Source organism: Mugil cephalus, chromosome 7 (genome assembly GCF_022458985.1).
Source record: "Mugil cephalus isolate CIBA_MC_2020 chromosome 7, CIBA_Mcephalus_1.1, whole genome shotgun sequence".
Lineage (NCBI taxonomy): Eukaryota > Metazoa > Chordata > Actinopteri > Mugiliformes > Mugilidae > Mugil > Mugil cephalus.
The window spans coordinates 22,843,133-22,866,288 of record NC_061776.1 but is presented as its reverse complement, the minus strand read 5'-3'; the positions used below and the strand labels follow the sequence as shown (position 1 = coordinate 22,866,288).

The 23,156-nt window shown below is 39.5% G+C and overlaps 1 protein-coding gene across 1 annotated transcript in view; it reads left to right on the top strand.

The window, feature by feature from the left end:
* LOC125011217 (sodium channel protein type 4 subunit alpha-like) overlaps positions 1-23,156 on the top strand; it is a 31,219-nt gene that overhangs the window by 4,338 nt on the left and 3,725 nt on the right. The window contains exons 6-23 of the mRNA XM_047590312.1: positions 5,909-6,050; positions 7,032-7,229; positions 7,329-7,511; positions 7,594-7,965; positions 8,085-8,229; positions 8,686-8,924; positions 9,632-9,805; positions 10,064-10,420; positions 13,419-13,826; positions 16,378-16,495; positions 16,640-16,794; positions 17,360-17,533; positions 19,345-19,467; positions 20,203-20,475; positions 20,904-20,957; positions 21,042-21,179; positions 21,311-21,415; positions 22,323-22,593. Coding sequence (XP_047446268.1) covers positions 5,909-6,050; positions 7,032-7,229; positions 7,329-7,511; positions 7,594-7,965; positions 8,085-8,229; positions 8,686-8,924; positions 9,632-9,805; positions 10,064-10,420; positions 13,419-13,826; positions 16,378-16,495; positions 16,640-16,794; positions 17,360-17,533; positions 19,345-19,467; positions 20,203-20,475; positions 20,904-20,957; positions 21,042-21,179; positions 21,311-21,415; positions 22,323-22,593 — 3,629 coding nt within the window. The remainder of the gene's footprint in view (positions 1-5,908; positions 6,051-7,031; positions 7,230-7,328; positions 7,512-7,593; positions 7,966-8,084; positions 8,230-8,685; positions 8,925-9,631; positions 9,806-10,063; positions 10,421-13,418; positions 13,827-16,377; positions 16,496-16,639; positions 16,795-17,359; positions 17,534-19,344; positions 19,468-20,202; positions 20,476-20,903; positions 20,958-21,041; positions 21,180-21,310; positions 21,416-22,322; positions 22,594-23,156) is intronic.

Below are 23,156 nucleotides of genomic sequence, written 5' to 3'. Positions count from 1 at the left end.
GGAGATTTCATTTTCTCAAAAGCTCTGTGACATGATTAGGTTAACTGGAGCAGACCGGGTCACTCCAGATTGATATGCTGTTATTGTTGTGAGGAGTGATGATGCCTTAATGCAGTACCTCAAATTAACCTGCTTTGTGGAAAAAAAAAGTGAAAATGACTGTAACAAATCAGTCGGAATTTACAAACCAAGTCAACTAAATATCAATACCTATTTTTTCTAGCAGCCCACGAGATGTCAGTTAATTTCGATGTACTGTAAATGCATAGATGGTATTATTCCTGTGAAGTGATGGACTTTGTTCCCAGTCAAAGACAGAGTGTCAACCCATCCAAATATTGCTATTCTGCCTACATACTGAATAATCCTGTAAATCCAAATGCTTTTGAGACAAGCACAACAGGATGCCTCTGTCCATGCCAGGCCCAGTTCAAGGGTTATAGTGAACTAAATACCCATCTGTGTGAATCTGAAATCCTGCTGCTCCAACAAATGGCTTCCATTAGGTGCTCTTGTTAATAACACAAGATAATGGATGACAGCAAATAAAAAATGGTGATGTGACGGCATTAAGCTTTCTCGGGGAAGTTTTGTCCAATTTGGTTTTTCTATTCACTTTTGAATCAGTTTTGGGTCCTACATTGTGAGGACTTGCTTCTTGTTTCATATCGATTACATCATGAGAATGGTTTTTGGTGTTGGTAAAAGGGGCTGGTAGTAGATGATGCAAGAAAACCCTGAAAAATAGCAGAAAATGCTAAAAACCCTGAACCTCTTTAACAGCTCAAAGGGTTTTTTAACATAAAAAGACACATGTACTTATTGTTGAACTGTTGAACTGTAGTGACAAATGGATCCAAAAGTGTAGCCACCAGTTTAAATGTTAGTCTTAATTTTAAATTAATTTTAAAGAAACATTACCCACCATTTCAGTGGAGAAGAAGCTGCTCAAACGCACATTCATCATAGCCGTTGAACTGCCTGAATTCAAAAGTGATTTAATACTCACTAATGCTTTTAGTTCTCTCTTTTTGCATTTTAATCATTTTTGTCAGGTTTTCTTGGAAGAGAAGTCCCAGTAACCTTTGATCAGTGTTGTCAACCTTTGGTCAATGTTGCCCCATCTTCATTCATTGCTTGCAACGGCTACCACCTTGTCTGCAGGCAAGCTCTCTTGTAGGTTTACAGTCTACATGCTGTTAACGGCTCATATGAACGAAATGTAAGCGTAATGACATTTTCTTGCGAACATGTACCGTAGGAATCGGAATTCTTCTTCACCTTCTGAGTTTTTATTAAATAGATATTTTGTAACACAAAATACAAATTTAGGATATACAAAGGAATTATGACAACATGGGGCTGTTAGGAATATGAAATATGAAATGTGAAAAATTATATTAATAAAAGATATATTAATACAACATCCGATAATAATTGTTGAAAATGTCAAGAAATTCACTCTTAAAATGGGGTAAATGCAACCGAATTTGAGCACTCGTGATTTAAAAAATAAGTGCCCCAACTATGAGTTACTTTATATTAACTTGATGTGAGAAATGGATGGAAATGAATACTTCTGGAACCAGGGGCGCCTAAAGTAGCTAGCACCTAGCCTTCTGCACACTGCTTCATCAAATGTTAGCTAGTGTCGTAAAGAACACGTCCGTAAATCCTTCCTGTCATTTGTCATAACATTCAGCAGTAGGTCACCGCTGTGTGACAGATGAACCATTCTATACTACGTTATTTCTGTTGCTACTTCACATGTTATAAAGTATTTCCATTTTGCGCAACGTGCACAGTACAGTGTACTGTCTCTATTTATTTATATACGAACTACATTCATAGTCAATCCTGACTGTATATATAATGCTACATAACTTATCTTGTATATTTAACCATTTTTATTTAGTTTTCTATTGCAGACAATTAAGACTGTCTTTTAATGCTTTGTATCTTACTACGTATGTATGTCTATCATTTTATGGGACTTTTTTTTTTAATTGAGATTAGACTTATCTTTATAATGACGTAGTAATTTATTGAGTTGGCAGAAAAAGAAAAAGTATAGACATGATGGGCGAAGTCACGCTTTTTTGCTGACATTAAAATGTAGCCACCCTTTAGTTTTCTAATCCCTCTTGCTATGCTCTCCTCCACAGGGACTTAATCTCCCAAGAAGTAAAATCTTAATAATTTGTGTTCAAGTCAGAGTGAAAACAGGATACATCTGAGGACATTCAGGGGGGAGATGATGTCATTCAACTCCTTTAAATAGTAGGTCAGTAAGATTACTAGTGACAATATGATCTACCCAGCTGTCCCACCTACGGGTCATAGCAGCTGAATTTATTTAGAGTTGTTTTACGTTGTTTGTTTTTCTGCCATTTGGTGAGCTCTTACAGGCACTGTGCATGACATCACTCAGCTGGAAGCTTTTTTTACTGTGTTTAATGGACAGTAATACAGGCGGCCATTTTGCTATGTTATTGTTAATGTAGTACACATATATTATTCCTTTGTGGTTGCGGTCTAGTGGCACAGATTTGTGACATGATTGACTGGTCGTATGTTAAAGTAAGTTGCGTTTTTGTTGGCAAATGACCGCGATAGCTTTTCAACTTCTGTGACATTTTACATGGAAGTTTCTGAGGCTGGCTTTGGAGATGGGCAAGATATTAAGCAGGTCAGGATGGAGGACGTAAAACATAGAGGATGCTTAATCTTTTGAGTGTATTCCAACAAGTAATCCCTGAGTAGATTTCCAAATTAAAGCTTTGGATACGTTGACACACACAGACACACATGCACAAGAGCGCACACGAACACAACTGGGCACACATGCACGCACATACCCTTGCATATTCGAATAATATTTAGAGCCTAGATGGTTAACAAGTTTGTGATAAATGATTCGCTCAAAGGTCCAGGCTGTTTCTCATTGCGCCTACTGTAGGGTTCAGGGAAATGCTTATCCCTTCACATCTTAAAGCCACTGTGCATTAAGGATTATGACTGATTGTATAGACAGTTTCAACTTTTGCCCTTGACTGGACCCATGTGGGCATGTGCAACCACCACCTTAGTCCCACCCAGGGCAGCCAGGACAGATGTCCCTTTGCGCCTCTGCTGCACAGGCTGCAGAAAATCGATGCCACACTCTCTCAAAGATAATGCTTATAAAAAATGTAGACATGTGGCTAAGAGATTTAATGGAGATTCTTCATGCCCAGACTGGGTTTCTTAGGTTATGTAAGGTGATTTGTACACTTTGTACACTACAAACTATTTACACACACTGTGCATTTTGACTATTTTTAAATTTTACAACATTTTTCCTTTTGTTCCATGCATGTGGAAATGCTGACTGAAATCAAATTGTCTTTAAACAACACTAGAGACAAATGTTAATATAAAACCACATTTCAAGAGTCTGCTTAATGTTTGGTTGGTTTACGTTGTAGCAAAAACACGTCTACTTTACAAGTGGTGTCATGTAAAGAACATGCAATTTGCACGTGTGTGTATCACAGCAGCTCTCCTTGAGGAGCACTAAGTCAGGATAAATCCATCCAAAGTCGGTCTCCAGCGAGGTCACTATAGCAACCTCTGAGGCTCCACAGGTTTGTTTTTACAATAGCATCTAATTAGAATTCCCTGCATTAACAAAGTTTCTCACCAATTATTGTTCAGTAAATTAACCCGACATACTGAAACAATGATTAAAACAATGGTTATAGAACTCAGTGTACTATACAGCAGAAATGACTCATTGTAGTCATTGCTGTTTCCATGCACTCATTGTTTCTCATGTTGTGGAAACTTAAGGATTATATAGATTATTAGTAAATTCTCAACATAGAGTAAAAAGCCCGTGCCGTATTTCCTCGAATAGTGGCCGGTATTCAGTTAATAGGGTGGTCTTTTATAATTGCCGGGGTCGTGGTTTACTCAAACTCAGGCCGCAGGAGCGTGTGCGCTTGTCAGCAAATTATAGTTGTAATAACACACAGGTGCCACAGATGGCAGTAGCTGCATTTGTAGTGACACATGATCCCAGCTTTTCAACGAAACACTGCGAAAACAATGGAGAGCTTTAACATGGCGCAAAGAAGACAATTTGACGCGAACTTCAAGGAGAAGGTTTTGAAATATGTAAAATAAAATACAGGAGCGGAAGCTGCGAAGCGCATTAATATTGACCCGCAAAGAATAATTTCTTCTGACACTATGACGGCCATATAAGTTGTGATAACATTTTCATGTGTAAGGTACTGTTTTTTTTTTGTTTGTTTTGTTTTTTGTTTTAGAATGTGTCAATTTGCCCAATAAATTGACCCGTTTGTTTTTCAGAGTTAATCTTGCCGGACTGTTGCGTGTGCGGTGTACCTGCTACAGTGAAAAAATAAACAGAGTAAATGGTAGGGAAACTCTGAGCAAATATATCCGTACGTAGCGGTATGAAACAAAGGAAATTAGAATTAAAGGCCTCTGTCTAAAAAAGGCCTGACTCCAATAATGGCCATGTGTTCTGGGCGGCTGAGTAAATAAAGGCCTCAGATACTATTACAGGAATATGGTAAGCAGCAAAAATCGAGAACCAAAGACTTTGGTCTTTTTACTCAATTATCCAAATGTAGTGGATGCTACAGAGAGACACGACAGTCAAATCATCAGTAAGTCCGCTCATCAATTCAGCAAGAATAAAAACTGCAGTCTGGTAACTATCCAGTGGGATTTCATTATGGTGCGTGGTACAATCAGCACAGAGAAAAGAAAACCTCTGTACGCAGTTGGCCACTCTTTTACCCAGAGTTTGCTCCAATGATTTGATTGGACCCACCAGTATTTCCTGCAGCATGATCAGTTACCAAGAGATCTACTCCAGACCAACGTCCCACAACAAAAGCTGAAAGTATTTTAGGGGAAGTTGGCCAGACTTCTATGCTCGATGGGAACCCAACACATTGAGAGAGTGTAGGCAAAGAAATGTGTCAAACTCAAGGTTAAGGATGATAAGCTGTAAATGAAACCAGCGTTTACACATTACAAAGGGGAAAAGAGATTCCTTTGATGATGTTTTTGTGAAGAGTCCTTGCTTGAATCCAATGAACTGGTTTGAGTAATATTTTGTAAAAAAAAAAACTTTTAGAATTAAGAACAGATCACGAAACGACACATTTAATGGACTAACTGAAATGCCCAAACCTTGGTGTGTCTGTGTTCGGTCATATTGATTAAAACAGGTGAACAGATTGGTGACAGGTTGAGCTGTGTACCAGAGCATGACAGGAAGATGTCGCTGCCCTCACGCAGCCTCCGTTGTCCTCTCCGCTGTTATTAGTGAGCATTCCTGCCTAGCTGGCTGCTTGGTGAGACCTACATCTGTCCTCACAGCACTGCTCTCCTGCCCAGCTGTTTGTCAGCCATTATGAAATTATTCCATGCTCAAATTCACATGGCAGTCCAGCTTGTTCTCAGCTGCTGGACTTAAATATTTGCTTTAATGCCACTATGCTGACAATGAACATCAAAGATGGAGGCATCGAGCCGAAAATGTTTGAACTGCAATTTGAAATCCATCTGGCTCCGTGTAATCCCTTTTGCTCCAGTGCATTTTAGTGCTCCTGCCTGAAACATATTTTAAGTGTCCACTTTAGTTGAAATAATGGTGATGATAGCAGCGTATGTACTTACTGACTCATCTGCTTCTCTCCACTGTGGAGTCAAAGGCTCCAGGGCTGTATGTAGATACTGGATAGGTTTTCTGGATAGGTGAAACAGCCTGCACATTAGCACTTCTATATCTGTCCAAGCTGTTCCTGATATAATTCTACTCAGCCTTTGTTTATCAGTTGTGTGCTTTTCCTAATCATCTGTCTTCTCAATTGTTTGTGTGTCACAGGAAGTGTCCAGACGGATTTGACTGCCTGAAAGTAGGAAGGAATCCAAACTATGGCTACACCAGCTTTGATACCTTCGGCTGGGCTTTTCTAGCACTTTTCCGACTCATGACACAAGATTACTGGGAAAAACTGTTTCACCAGGTGCAATACTTTCCCCATATTCCTTATGCTTTCCTTATACTGATATTTTCCGATATTCATGATAATGACCTATACAGTAAGTAGTAGTCCACAAACTCCACAAACATAATTTCCAATAAGTTAGAATACATTCATAGCTATGAATTACAATAATGCCTTTCTTACTTGACCACTTGTCCTCACATAACTCTAGTGTACTGGAAACAAAAGTAAATGTCATGAATAGCTTATATACCAGGATATATATAACAATATTTTTACCATGATCTCTAAAGCTCTCAGAATTATGGTTGCACATATCAGTCCTTTCACTTTCACAGTACTTTCACAAATTGTATTTAATGTGTTTGTTTCTTCAGCCCATTGTTTTGAGTTGTTTGCTTTAGAAATTTACAGTTAACATTTCACCTATCACACTGGTTTTGAGCAGCATCAGGCGGCAGATAAACTGACCAGGATCCTGTTGGATCGGCGCTTAATGACATTTAGTGAGTGGCTGGTTAGCATAGTGGAGTCTTTAGCAGCTGTAGAGCCACATAATAGAGACAAAAGCAGAGCTAAAAGGAGAGATTAAATATAAGATTTAATTTCATGACGTGGCTTCAAGCACGACTGAAAGTGAATACTAATCTTGTTTTTCTAAATGTCTGAATAAGCAACACTGTGTTAACATGCGTGCATTGTTTGCTCCACTCCACTCCTCTAAAGTAACTAATTAGTGGATGAAAGCAGCTTAAATGGCTTGTTAGGGAGATTTAAGGACACAGTTTGATTGTATGGTTTACGTAGTAGTAGTTGAGGAGTGATTCCAACTGCTTCTTAAGCTGCGTTGTAAATTACATTCAACCATGAATGAATGGAATGACTATTTGTGGTACCATTTGTTTTATCTTATGAGGAATTAATATAAATATGGTTGAACAGGGGACTGTTGTGAACACCTGGAAAAAAATGTCAAACTTCATGTCATGATTCCCACAGACTTTACGCTCAGCTGGAAAGACCTACATGGTTTTCTTTGTGCTGGTAATCTTCTTGGGCTCCTTCTACCTGGTCAACCTGATCCTGGCTGTAGTGGCCATGGCTTATGAGGAGCAGAATCAGGCAACTATCGCTGAGGCCTGGCAGAAGGAGAGAGAATTTCAGCTGGCAATGGAGCATCTCAGAAGAGAGCAAAGAGTAGGTCCACTGCAAACGGGATTTCAGGTTTCTGTGCTTTCAATTTGAGACCAACAAAACTAAAATAACCATAAACCTGTTATGGGATTCTTTTGGCAGTTGGCTGCAAAAAGACAAGCACAGGAGACAGACTCGGTCCTCTCTCCGGAGCTCTCTCCATTCTGCCTCAAAGCTGGAAGTATAAGACGAAACAGCAGCAGAAGAAGAAGATCTCACAGAACACTGTCGGAGGAAACGGAGGAAGTTGCTGAAGACAAGGAGGAGCCCCTGGATGAACCAATGGTACACCACTCAGCACAGACTCTCTAGATAATCTCTGATGTTCTAGGCCTTACGATCTAATCTGTCATGTGTCTCTCTGTAGCCTCCTCTGTCTCCCCTGCCAGCCCACCCTCTGCTGGCCACACTCTCTTCCCATCCCCTCAGCACCAGAAGAGGAAGCCAGAACAGCGTCTTCAGCTCTTTCCGGGTTCGCAACAACTCCGAGGCAGACTTTGGAGATGATGAGTACAGTATTCACGGAGACGTCTTCAGGAGTCGCACCAGCTCAACGGCAACACACTGGAAGAGGAGGACGGGGAGTGTGAGGAGCCACTGCTCACAGGTCTTCACCCCCAGCCACAATGTCAATGGTCGGCTGAACATCTCCCTAGACCAGAATGGAGTGACATCATTGGGTCTGCTCACCCCTACATCTATGCCAGCTTACAGCATGGAGAGAGTCAGGGAGGAGGCAGTGAGTAATGGAAGCCTGTGTAGTCAGACTATCATGAAAAAGTGAAATACATGTGTTAGTAAGGGTGTAGCTGCCTACCATATACAATAAACAATGAAGACTGTTTAATTTGTTCTTAGGTTTTTTCTGTTCAGAGGCCTACGAGTGCAGAGGACACGGCCCCCAGAGCTCTGCTTCAGCCTTCGCCAACAGTGACGGAGCCTCCTCCGGTACAGAGGAAAAGAGGCCTGAGCTCTGTCAGCTTCCTTAGTGATGCCATGGACGGTGCGGCCATTTGAATTTTTTAAGGAATATTGGGAAATAACATTAGGCTTTGGGAACTGCACACTCTCAGTGAAATATGACTAGAACCAGCAGTCAGATTATCTTAGCTTAGCTTGAAAAATGAACATGAGTTGGTTAGTCACATCTGACAGCTTAGTCTACCTACCTCCAAGGCTATGAAATAACATGTTGATACTCACATGTTTTTGTGTAAAAGTTTTGTTTTCAGGCTAAACTAAGCTAGTTTTTTTGGGCTGGGTCAGTCTTCTCACCTAACACTCAGCAATAAAGCAAATAAGTATTAATGCCACAATGTCAAACTAATACTTTCAGTTGTGATGTTTTACCTGTTCCATGTTTGAAGCCTGCGTATGAGTTGGAAGTACTTTAGCTCCAAATGAATAGTTCAACCTGATAATGATTATTATTATTATTATTTATTTATTTTCTTTGCAGAACTTCAGGAGTCGAGGCAAAAGTGCCATCCCTGCTGGTACAAGTTCGCCAAGCGGTATCTGATATGGGACTGCTGTCCCTGGTGGCTGAAACTGAAAGAGTGGGTCAAGTTAATGGTGATGGATCCCTTCCTCGATCTATTTATTACCATATGCATTGTGCTAAACACCCTCTTCATGGCCCTGGAGCACTATCCCATGACCGATGAGTTCAACACCATGCTCTCAGTGGGCAATCTGGTAAGAGGGTTTTCTCTGATACCAATGGGCAAGTTTCCAGCATTTAACAAAAGTTCTCTTAAGTGGTTCTTTTAGGTGGTAGATGAGCAGAGAAGAGTAGCGAAAAGAAAGTAAAGAGAAAACAGGAAGGGCACTCATTTAGATAATATATTTCTATATCAGACAGCTGTTTTTATTATAGAACTTTATGCAGCACTGGAGAACAGGTCAAATGAGGCTATTTTGATCAATTTCAATTGTTCTGCTTTAGATTATTTTCAATTATCCTTCATGAGTGAAAGCCTTTTCAGCAAGACGATGGACTGTATTTCTGTATTTGTATTTTGATATCTCCCTCTACTGGTGAATTAGAGACCTTTCAACCTTACCTGTCCAATGTCGCGGCAGCTTGTAGTTTTCACCCGACACTTAAGTCTGCTGCCCTTTCATAACATGAGCTCATTGCATGTCCAAATTAAGATCAAACACAATTCATCTACATCCACAGGTTGTCAACTAGCTGCCTGGCCATGTTTAATGATTTTTCATCTTTGAGTAAGAACAAATATAGAAGACATAGAATGACACTCAGGCATAAGGTTCAGTTGTGTGAATCCACTGTTAATGTGAATTGTTCATTGATATGAACAACTAGGATGTTTTGTTACTGTTGTTCAACTGGGACATCTTTTTTTTTTTGTTTTTAACCTCTGTGTTTGTTTTTCCAGGTGTTCACAGGTATCTTTACGGCAGAGATGGTGCTAAAGCTGATTGCCATGGACCCCTACTACTACTTCCAACAAGGCTGGAACATCTTTGACGGCGTCATCGTTTGCCTCAGTCTGATGGAGTTGGGCCTCTCGAATGTAGAGGGACTGTCTGTCCTGCGATCTTTCAGATTGGTAACAAACCTTTAACTCCCTCAGTGTTCACATACTGTCAAGATATCTGCTGTTGTTACCGTTCTTATAATAATGATTACTGATTTACAAAGTAATTAAAACGTAATTTGATATGTACAGTGCTTTTAGCTGGCATGCATCTGAAAACAAAAAAAGCTCCCTCACATATGGTTAGAAACAGAAAACTACAACAGCTAATAAAGTATAAGATGTGTGAGCGCACAAAAAAATTCTTCTTATTGTTTTTCCCATCATCAGTTGCGAGTTTTCAAGCTGGCAAAGTCCTGGCCCACTCTCAACACACTCATCAAGATCATCGGCAACTCAGTGGGAGCCCTGGGAAACCTGACGCTGGTGTTGGCCATCATCGTCTTCATCTTCGCCGTGGTGGGCATGCAGCTATTTGGCAAGAATTATCAGGACTGCGTGTGCAAGATCTCCATCGACTGTCAGCTGCCTCGCTGGCACATGAAGGACTTCTTCCACTCCTTCCTGATCGTGTTCAGAGTGTTGTGTGGCGAGTGGATAGAGACCATGTGGGACTGTATGGAAGTGGCTGGACAGCCCCTGTGCATCCTGGTGTTCATGTTGGTCATGGTCATTGGGAACTTGGTGGTAAGTTTTTATATGTAATTCATTATATCGTATTGATAAGTCAGATGATATTCTGTATGTTTATACCGTCAAATCACATATACGGAATAAAACCAAGATCTTCTCTATATAATCATTTCTTATTAATATGCTGTGACTTTTGACGGTCAGTCAGCGAGCTGTAGTCTCATATTAAAGTCATGTTTATTCATATTGATAAGCAAACTATTCTTGTTTTTACTTCTGTTTTTACCCTGTTTTTACTCAGAAACAGGGTAAACAAAATATGAACAAATGAAATGAAGTAGTCCCAAAACAAGTGTTTTATAGCAGGGGTCAACAACGTTTTTCAGGCCAAGGACCCCCAAACTGATGTGAGATTAACTAGGCCTGGTGCTATTTATAAATATACATTATTATTATTATCATTTTGCATTCAGTATTAAGCTATCAAAATAATACACAGGTTCAAATGTTTTTTTTTTATTTCAAGTGTGTGCAACAGTTAGGTGGCATAGACATAAACATACCAAATTGACAGATTCAAGTTTAAACTTTAAACATAGCTAAATGTAGTAGATACAGTGAATAGCCATTAGTGGGATGATGAGAAGCACTTATCTAACCTCAGATGAATGGATGTTGATGGGAACGAGCTGCACTATTAGCTTCTCTTCTGCTAATATTGCAAATATATATAAAAATGTCTAATCAACCAAACATTTTGCGACCCCCTTCCAGTACCACCTGTTGGAGACCTATGATCTATAGTAACTAGGTGCTGTTTTATTGACTGTTTTTAAAGGTTCAGAAAGTACTGGGTGATGTGTTAGTATTTTAAAATATTGCTAAAGTTACCCCGTTATAGCATACGATAACTAAAGACAAAATCAACCTCACTTCAGTCCAACCAACTGCTATAAGTCCAAATTATGATGTCATGTCATGATGGCTGCTTTTCATCACAGAATACATGCTTCTGTCACAGAATCATGCCGCTATGCTGTCTTGCAGATTAGCATAGCGGCATTTAAAACAGATTATGTCTGCACAACATATAAACCATCTGTTGTCCCTCCCTAGGGCATGTTTCTAAAGTGTAGTCACAGGGGTAACCTAAAATCAGCCTACCGCAGCCTTATATCCAGGGCTGAATGTTTTATCAGCTTCAAATGAACTAAACCATATGGGCGAAACTGTGACCTAAGTACGGTACAAAGGTTCATACCAGGCCAGTGTTCTCTCAGTTGTTCCGGCCTTTGTAGTGGGTATTGATTTCCACACAGCTTGCCCAGCATTTATGGCAGCTGTTTCTGAAAAAAAAAAAAAAAATGTTTAATCTATCTGACAGTTGTATTTGTACACAACTACTGTGAAATAGCAAGGCTACATATACTTGTTAGTCCACCCATATGGTAATTTGTTGTCCAGCTGTTTCCTGTACGCTAACATGAATGAGAACAGATGAAAAAATAAATAAATTAAAAATTAAACTCCTAGACACTGACCAGCAGAATTAATTTATAGTTGTATTGTTTTAGTTTAAATGTGACGTCTTTCCGCTAAAATCTTTTACTTAACATGACTATTTGACCTAATTTCTGTAGCAGAAGCAAAAATTAGTGAGAGATATGCATCATGTAAGTCTAATTAAGACAAACATACGTGCTATTGGCGAGTGGTTTTAAGCACATATTTTACCCGGAATTATGAGCATCATCTGGACTACAATCAGTTTTGTTCTGTTGGCATATTATTATGTAACACAGTCAATCTTTTAAAAAAAATGGAGCAAGACCATGAGCATGTAGTTCCCGTTGGATATGGTTCAAACACCTGCTCCCAACATGCCCTCTGTTCCCCCTCCTATTAAATGTTAGTTGGTCCCACACATAATCCTATGCTCTGAAATATATCAGCCTCTCAGAAATGTTTTTAAATCCTATTGGTTAAGTCTGAAACTCTTTGTCCTTGACAATGACTCACAGCCTAAAGACTAAAATACACATAAAAAAATTTATAAAATTTAAAAAAATACACATAAAAGCAAATGTATATATTTCATTCATGCACCATCTTATAATCATACTTTAAAATCAAGAACCAAAAAAAAATATTGTTACACTTCAGGTACCCTTTATATATACAGTATTGGTATTTTAATTTCAGATATCAATTTCCCAGGAGTATTCAGGAAGAAAATTACTTTAGTTTTAGTTTTGACAGTTTTCTTGTTGACAGTCTACTAGCATCATAAGCATTATGGCAACAAAATATAGTATTTTGTATTTTTTTTCATAAATAATGCTATAACAATGTACAAACAATGCTGCTTCATTTAAATCTTCTGTATGCTGACTTTTTGTGCTTCAGCCTGTTAGCTTTAAGAATGGTATCCTTCGCGTGTGCTCCTTATGAAATTCAACGGACAGACACTCTCTGTGCACATGAATTGTGGGAAAGCTGTTTATCCACAGGATTATTCAGGATGCTTAGGGGCGAGAAGGTCGGAGGGCATTCATCACTAATCATCTGCTCATGCTCACCATCTCTGACTGGCTCAGTGGCTAAAGATGATGCTTACCAACTGTGCACATCGCACATGCACGCTGTGTGTGCACACACACACTGATGAAAAAATGTGCCTGGGTCTGCTGCTCTCTAAGCTAGTAGACAGATTACTTGGGAGACTGATGCTTTGAACCTCAACTTCACGGTAGCTGAATCATCAGAAGCCATATGTGTCTGAGCATATCTTTGTGGAATATCCTCCTGAATTACAATGCAGGATTTGTCAGTGTTGACAAAATAAATGAGGCATCATATCACGCATTAGGTGACATGATCCCTTAGCTTACAGGGTAAATTATGTAGCGTTTTGTATGAAAAGAAAGATACACGTTGAAACAAGCATAGCCATTGTTTTCTGCTGTATTATGGCCAAATGGTTATAAAAGGACACCAGGGTCTTGATCATATCTCCAGTTCGTATTGTGACATAACGTCTGTCTGCCAACAGGTGCTGAACCTTTTTCTGGCCCTGCTGCTCAGCTCCTTCAGCTCTGACAATCTCTCTGCTCCAGAGGAAGATGGTGATTTGAATAACATTCAGATCGCCATCGCCCGGATCAATTCTGGTGTCTCCTGGTTAGTCTCGAACATCACCACCCTATTCAATCGTAGCTTTAAGCGTCAAAATCAGAAAGCCAAAGAAGCAAGTCAGGCCATCAAGCTGGCGGGAAATCACGTGGAGAGCAACGGGGGAATTTGTGGACGTTATGGAGAGAAGTACACGATACCAGAGGAGGACAGCTACATGACTAACCCAAACCTGACCGTGGTTGTTCCCATCGCACCTGGGGAGTCAGACGTGGAGTTTCTTGAGGAGGAGGAGATTTCAGAGTCGTCAGAGGATGAAGATGAGAAAGTGAGTTTAACACTAGGACTTAACTTCATACTTCATTATTCGATGCACTGATATCCTTTAGGAATGAGTTTCTACCAATATAGATGTTGATAAAAACCTAACCCTCACTCATTTGATCATAAATATAATGATTTATATAATTGCCAATTCAGAAGCTGTTCTGGTGTCTCAGTGACGCCATAGAAGTTACTTTGCATTTGACCGCTGATGGGAACCCTGTGCTTAAAGTATGTTTGCTGAGGCCTGTGACATGTTGAAAAATTCACTGCAACATGAAAAAACACATCAAAACCACCCGTTTTTACTATATATATATTGTTTTAATACAGTTATACAGTAGCCCTTATCCTCTTCCGTAGACTCAGACTATATGTGTTCCTTGTGTTTGAGTGGCAGGTTACTTACTGGCCCCTACAATATTCTTCTATTCTGTATGTTTTGACTCCTACTTTCAATTGAGTTTACATCTTACAATCAGTTTTCACCCAATGTGATTTCCCGTAAGCGCACAATGAGGGGTTGATGAGATGATGGGGAGGCAGTAATAGCGATGGGGCCGGGCTGTGAATGGGATACGGATGTGGAGGCTTTCCGGACACATAACAGGTTAATCTGTCGAGCAGATGACAGACTGGACTCGGATGGAGACTAGTACCCTGTTGAGACAAATATAACTTGGTAATCCAGATGTTTTATTTCAGTTAGAACAAGCTACGTGTCACGGCATGCAGTGAACATCTGGCCAAAGCAGAAAAAAAAGAAGACGAAGAAAATACGAGGAATACGAGGAAGGGATGATCGTCATGGGAAATTATCATTATCACATTATTACATCACTTGCTATTAGCCACTTTTCTGCATGCCACAATCACTTCCTGCCCCGCTCTCTCAGACACTTGCTGTAAATCCTAATGTCAAACAGGACATGCAGATTAGAGGCTTTTTTAAACATTTGACCTGTCAAAGGTTTCATAATAGGCCAGTTGTTTTAGCATATTACAGAGGGAAAAGTAATGGTGTCAGTAGCAAAATGATATATGGAGCTTTCAGGGTCCAGTTATTGTGCACTCTGACACTGTCATACTGTCTTGTCTTACTGGAACACAGAGCCACCGTTATTTGTGTGTTTTTCCAAACATTTTAAAAAGGTTTGTAATTGTGGGCACTGCACCACAGTTACTCACATGGGTGCACCTGTTTTATTTAACCCGTATTTAGCCTGAAAGTGGACACAGGTTTTCTAAAATCCATATATTAAGTAAGCATGTTATGTAGTATGTAAGTAGTTATGTATAGTATACAATATGTATAATCATTCAAGTGTGCCAAATATTGTTTACAAAATTAGCTTAGTTTAGCAATAACAAAATGGATAAAATGATAACACTCAGTTGAGGAAGGAAACGTAACCGGCCTACATCCACAACTTAGCAGTTGTAATGAAGATGTGTGATGTGTCTATATATGCTGGGCTAATATCTTCAGCATGGGTGATAACCGTTGCTGTCAGTGTGTGATGGCACTTTAGTTTGACACCAATTGTGTAGACAACTATAGTTGTCGTGCAGGTCGGGTGTTCATTGAGGTGGAGGGTGTGTTGCTCCTGTCCTGTCTGGCAGTCAGACAGAGGCAGGCCAGATGTGGAGCCAGGCCTCGTCGAGCAGATTAAACTGACACAGCTGAGCAGGGCCAGGCTGAGCTGAGCAGCCTGCAGTCTGGCGCTCTCTCTTCCTCTTTCCATCCCATGCTCCGCTCCCGCACCACACAAGAATTAGGCATCAGGGAAAATGGAAATGAAAAAAAAAAAAAAAAGACTCCCCCATCAGCTTAACTGGGCATCGGCCGCTGCTCTGTGTTAAAGAAAACTACATTTTATATGGGTAAAGCTTTTAAAACACACACAAATAACAACAATTGAAGAAACTGCTCTTTAGTTTAGGTCACTACACGTTATCTGTGCTTATATGTGGTAATAATTAATGATTCATGTCACAGTACACATTCTTAGTGTCTTTAAACAGTGAGGCCAGTAATCTTGTTTCCAGGTCCTGCGCGTGCTCTTTAATACTGGATTAGATTTACAATCCATTTTACACTGCATTGACTCTGCACCTCTGTATTATAAATCATGGAAAATATGTTGCTGTTGTAACAAACACAAATCTCATCACAATTGTTTTAAGGCTGCGACAACTGAAAGGCGAGGCAGTGTATCTAGATGAGCTAGCTTTGATGGGATGAATCCACACTGGCTCGTGCAGGACAGAAAAATATCACTATGCCAGTCTGTCTGTCGTAAATCCCATAAGGAGGTTGCAAGTAAAAACAACACTTCCAGTTAACATTTCCAAAACCATGAAAAAGAAGTGTTTTTTTTTAAATTTAATGCAGGTCTATATGTTGTGCTGTACTCGTATCTATACCATCTTCTTCTAAGCACTGTTTCCATTTGCAGGAGACAGGTCCAGATATAATTCTAGTTTATAGCGAATTAAGATCTGATTAGTGTAAGTGGGCAACAGATTATTAACGATGAGATATGATTCCTCAGGAGAAAATCAGTCTGTCAGAGGGCAGCACGGTGGATCTGAGGAAGCCTGGAGAAGAAGAAGACAACTTTTCGGAACTGGCTGAAGAGAGTATGGATCCAGATGAATGCTTCCCAGAATGTGAGTTTAAAATTTGATCAGAACTCAGAGAAAGAATCACATTCAAATTGCTGTATGGTCAAAGCTACAATCCATTTTTATTTTAAATGTCATACGTTTTTCCTCCGTGGTATGGAATGTGTGATTGTATTACATGGTCATCAGTCTGCATGAGGCACTGCCATTGCTGCGACATCGACACCACCCGTGGTCTGGGCCAGTTCTGGTGGAGACTGAGGAAGACCTGTTACCAGATCGTGGAACACAGCTGGTTTGAAACATTCATCATCTTCATGATCCTGCTCAGCAGTGGAGCTCTGGTAAGTCTGCTAGACCATGTGATCAGAAATACCCTTTATCCAATTCTAATCCTTAATTAACTCCTATGAGTCCTAGTTGATTTGGTGACATGTATCACTCGTGGCTGTTAATATTTATCACGCCCCAAAATTCTGGGAAACACAAACTTTCATGGGCACCCACCTTGTGAGAAATGCATGAAGGTGTTGTGTCTGCTTTCAAGGTAGTAAAACAAACGTAAGAGGAATTCAGTCGGTAATCTGCCTTTTTCAGTCATGCAATGAGCAGTTGCATGCGAGCGGGAGGAAAAGATGACCTTTCACCAGCAGTGGGTTCATAAACCTCTGACAGTGAAAAACAAAGCAGGACATCAATGGAATAAAATTACAAACTAATGCCGGATTACATTCTGCACTGTTTCATGCAAATCCCTTATGTGCATGGAGACAAATTGAACCCAGATAGTTAATGTGTTAATGTCTGATGTACCTTTGATTTTATGGAAATATTTAAATACTTATTACTTTGTAAATGTTAGAATCTCTTGGGACTTCAGGGTGGCTTGATGCTGTGTTTTCACTGCAGGCATTTGAAGATATCTACATTGAGAAGAGAAAAGTGATAAAGGTAATGCTGGAGTATGCCGACAAAGTCTTCTCCTACATCTTCGTGCTGGAGATGTTCCTCAAGTGGATCGCGTACGGCTTCAAGAAATATTTCACCAACTACTGGTGCTGGCTCGACTTTCTTATAGTGGATGTAAGTGAAGAATTTGTTTTATTGCACTACATGAAACAATGCTGTTACTTAAAAAGAACACGCTGGGATTTCAGGTTGAAGTGTAATTCCTCTCATTGTATTTGGGTGTGACTCATATTTGTGGGATTTACAGCTTGGTAAGTACCCTGCTACACATAGGAAAGCACATATAGTATACTTTGCTAGATCTGCAGTGTGGTATTCTAATTTAACTGGACTCTCAGAAACTACGAGGGTTTATTAAATTATGCATTTGTTAAGTCACCCATTAAAACAGTTGTTACAGTTTTTGTGCAGCTTGGCTATCGCTGGGATTTGGCCTGATAAATTAGTAGAGGTTCTCCACAGCTACGTAGTTGTTATGTCACAGTTTCCTCTCATCAAACATGTTGGCTGTATATGGACACAGCTCTGTAGCGTGTAGTCTTCCAAAATGCCCTAGGCGTGCTGCCCAAAGCCTGATTTGATTCCTCTGATTTCACCTGCTGTTACACAGATTTCCACAGACCGCTCTATTGTTAGGGTAAGTTGTAGTTAGCAGGTCCCAGGTGAGTATGAGCTCTGAGATTGGAAACGTGCATCTGCATCACAAATGCCTCTGTGTTCCTTCACTCCTAAGTGCTTTCTGTTGTGATATCAAAAGCCACCGCCTTGTTTTAAAAACAATTGTTTTTGACATGTATTTTATATATGCTAAAAAGATGAATCGGTGATTACTTGGCCTTGGCTTTTATATCCATAACAAATGCAGTGCCATGTGCTCTGAGGTTTATCTACAGAAGATCTAGTGTACTGAGTAAAGCGTTTTAACCCTTTAATATGTCGCAGAACGGACATTATAATCTTGTCTTCACTTTAGAAATGCACCAGGTGAATTCATGTCTACTCTGCTGTGTCTAATTTAAATGATGAGTGTTCTTTTGTTATGTCTGTTTGAAGATTACTGCAACTACCTATCTTTCTTTTCTCTTTATAAAAATACCACCTTCTGTTCTTTGACTTGGTTTTTGTATTTTACTTTTTTTTTTGTCTGTTCTCTCATGGAGCCAAAGACTTCTGTAGCCCTCAAAATTTATTTCAAGTATCTTCTTTAGATATATTGGACAAACACATCTATAAATAGACTTTTATAAAGAAATACAGACCATTGGGACCTTAATAGCCCTAAATTGTTTAATGAACTTATTGGGCCAATTGGACACAAATTGGCAAAGACGGATGTTAAATTCTTTATAAAACTCACTCTATTTGATATATATACATATTTATATGCATATATAGCTGAGTATGCATGCATGGAAACTATTTGTCCATATATGCATACTTGTCTGTGGTTTGTCATCATCAGTCATGACATGACTTTCTTCTTTCTTTCATTGATATCATGTCATTGTCATTCATAGTTGTCATCCAAGGGTCATTCAACAGCGGAATACCATTTTGTCTGTTTTGGATGTAGAATAGAGTGGAAGCCTAAATTTGCAGAAAGATGATTAAAAAAAAACACCAAAAATTTTATATTTGTGTTCCTAACTGTGGAATGTCCCAAACTACACAAAAGACTCTAAATATGGCTCTTTAAATGTTTTTCATTTGTCTTCTATTCCTTTTTTTTTATAATTTTATAATTATGAAGGAAATATATTTGTGTACTTGACTAATTAATAGTATGTATGTGTGGTTTTATTCTATAATTGTTAGAGTGGTTTTGTACTTCCTTCAAAGGTTTAAAAATAAGCAAGAACTCACGTTTGAATCTGAAATGACTCTCTGGTCCTCACAGTTTGTATGTTTTTCTGCACTTCATATAGGTGTCCTTGATAAGTCTGGTGGCAAATTCTCTGGGGTACTCTGACTTTGCTGCAATCAAGTCCTTGAGGACCCTCCGGGCTTTGAGACCTCTCAGAGCTCTGTCCAGATTTGAGGGAATGAGGGTGAGAACTATACTGTATTCTCTGTTTACATCTCACTGTATCTTCTTTGCAACACTGATCCTGTTGACCACCAGTGTGTTGACTAAACGCCATTGACGAGGTTTAATCTACTGTTTAATCATGACAAATTTTGACAGTCAAATAACTGTTTGATTGGTTGGTCCACCACTTTCGTCCGGTCAATTATACTCAGCATGATGACTCATGGCTTTATTTCAAGCTACTAGCAGGTCCAGGTCTTTACTTGATGGCTCAGCACTAAACTTTGCAGACAGAGAGAGACATGCACAGTACACATATTAATTTGGCAACACCTGACATTTCCTCTACAGCCATCATGTTGAAATTTGTTATCTTGTGTGTAACATCTCCAAAAACTACAGGATGGATCATGAAGTTTGACCCAGACATCTATGAAGATTTTCTTCATTAGTTAGGCCAACATTTGACATCATCAAGTTTAAATCGTTTGGTTTAATAGCAAATTCTTGTCTTTGTTAGCATGTTAGCCGGCTAAAGTGTTGCTAAAGTTAGAATTCAGTTCAAGTACAGCATCACAGATTTGTCATCATGCCAAGCTTCTTGTTCAGTAATAGTTATGAAACTTACAGTTAGCTCTCCAATTCATAGTCTACATATCTGACATGGTTTACTGTACACTGAATCAATAAAAAGATTAGTAGAACTCTAACAGTATCTGATGTCTCTATGAATGTTCTGGTTCTGCTTCATCAGGTGGTAGTAAATGCTCTCATAGGAGCCATCCCCTCCATCATGAACGTGCTGCTCGTGTGTCTTATCTTCTGGCTCATATTCAGCATCATGGGAGTCAATCTGTTTGCGGGCAAGTTCGGGAAATGTGTGAACAGGACAGGCTTTATCCACAATGTCTCCATCGTCAACAACAAGTCTGAGTGCCTCTCCATGAATGACACCCAGTTCTACTGGACAAAAGTCAAGGTCAACTTTGACAATGTGGGACTTGGCTACCTTTCCCTTCTCCAAGTGGTGAGTTATTTCTGCTCCACTGATTTTGTCCTTGAGTATCCAACAATTAGCTAGTTTGCTGTTGCCAGGAAACACCTCTTCCATCACAACAGCTTGATATCTTATGAGGGGCCACACAAGAGATCATTTTGTTCATCTCTTAGGTTCCAAGCTTCTATTTGTATTCAAGAATGAAAGTATCTACAGACATAGGTCTCTCATAAAGGTTAATCAAGTAACTGGATGGAAGCAGTAAATATTGTTTGTATATTTCCGCAATAGAACTCTTGCTGTCTATTTATCTATTTAGACAACCTTAATTGAATTAACATAAGTTCATTCTGTTATGGCTATGTCATAGTTGCAAATTCAAATGAGATATTTTCAACTGTTCAAAGAAAGTGGAACTCCCAAACAGTAATGTCGTCTTACGTTATTTTGTGTTATAGGCTACATTTAAAGGATGGATGGAAATAATGCACGCAGCTGTTGACTCAAGAGGAGTAAGTATTTCATATCTACTTCCACGGTCTGTTGTATGAATGTCCTACAGTAACCAACTGATGTATAAACCTGTCTGTTTTCAGGTGGAGGAACAACCTGTCAGAGAAATCAATCTCTACATGTACCTCTACTTTGTTGTCTTCATCATATTTGGCTCCTTCTTCACCCTCAATCTCTTCATTGGTGTCATCATTGACAATTTCAATCAGCAGAAAAGAAAGATGAGTATTTAAAACACAGATATTAGGCATGTATCACTTTGTATTTGAAGACAATTTATTTTAGGTTTATTTAGGAAAAAGACTAAGAAAACAAATAGGACAAAGAAATAATGTGATTTTTTTTGCTATACTTAGGTGGACAAGATATCTTCATGACTGAAGAACAGAAGAAGTACTACAGTGCTATGAAGAAATTAGGATCTAAAAAACCTCAAAAGCCAATACCAAGGCCTACGGTAATATACTACAAGTCATGGATGGATGGATGGATGGATGGATGGATGGGCGAACAGACAGATCTCCTCAAACCTGTCCATGAAGTAGGACAGAGACAGCAGCCTGTCCACTGATTGAGCTTCTCTGCCTGACCGTGGTGTCATGTAGAGGGTGCTGGACATTGTTCATGATGAACCTTCAAGGTCCTTACATCTACCACTGATATCAGGGACTCCAGCTCTGCCCCTATGACAGAGCCCATCTTCTGTATCAATTTGTCCAGCTGCAAGAAGTCCTTCTTCTTAGCACTGCCTCTCCAGCACACCACAGTGTAGAAGAGGACACTAGCAACCATAGTCATAGAACATGTCCATTAGCTTCCAGTAGATATTTAACGATCTTAGCCTCCTGAGGAAATACGGCTCTGACCATTTTTGGATACCGAGTCTATGTTAACCAACCAATCCAGTTTATGTTCCAGCTGTAGACCCAGGTACTTATAGGTCTGAACAACCCTCTACAGTCTCCCTGTTGATGGTTACAGGCTGCAGGTGGGGCCTGGACCTCTGAAAATTCACTACCATCTCTTTGGTTATAGCTATAGAGACGAAGGTGGTTCGCTTCGCAGCATGAGACGAAGTTGTTCGCCAGATTCTTGTCCTCCTGTTCTTATCCATCCCTGGTATACCCCACATTTACAGTGTCATCTGAGAACCTCTGCATATGACATAACTATGTGTAGGTGAAATCTGAGGTGTACAGGGTGAATAAGACAGGGGAGAGCACAGTCCCCTGTGGAACTCCTGTGCTGCTGATGATAGTCCTGGTACCTAATTGAGAAGCTGACCGTGTAAATATTCTGTACACAGATTTAAGGTAAAATATTTGCCCATTCACTGAATCGCTGTTTATATTTCCCAATTCCAGAACATTATCCAGTCCTTCTTCTTTGATCTGGTGTCCAAGCAAGCCTTCGACATCATGATCATGATGCTCATCATCGTCAACATGGTGACAATGATGGTGGAAACCGATGAGCAGTCGGAGCGAATGGAGTACATCCTCAATAAGATCAACCTGGTCTTCATTGTAATCTTCACCACTGAATGCCTGATCAAGATCTTTGCTCTTCGTTGTTATTTCTTCACAGTTGCATGGAACATTTTTGATTTCGTGGTGATAATTCTTTCTATTGTGGGTAAGAAAAAAAAGATAGATTTTTAAAAAAGACTATTTATTTCAATCCCTAACCCTTTTTTTGATTGTGATTGCTGCATTCTACAGTGAAATTATGTCATATCAGACCCGTTTCTAAAATAAATCATATTATTATTATATAAGGAGGAAAGTTTGAAAGCTACAGTTCATTAACTAAAATGTCTAATACAAGATGCTATCTGTGTGTACTTCCATTGAGACAAAACAGCTTTGATGGATTGAGTCACAGTGCCTGCTGAACTAACATGTTTGGGTCAATTCAGCTTTAAACTGTACTCCTGTCTTCGTGTAGGCACTCTCTCTCATTTGACTTCTGTGATGAAGGAAGCCATTTGCAAAATCCTAGTCAAAACCACCATCTGTATATTTAAAAGCAGTCATTGTGATGTATAAAATAATCACCAGTTCACCGTGAGTCCTCCAACTTGAAGTTAGGGTTAGGGTCACTCCCAGCACCTGTCCCATTTAGTAGACATGCATCAAAATCCAAAATCCTGCTTAAATGCTTTTAAATAGATTCAGAATGGAGGGATTTGACTGGTA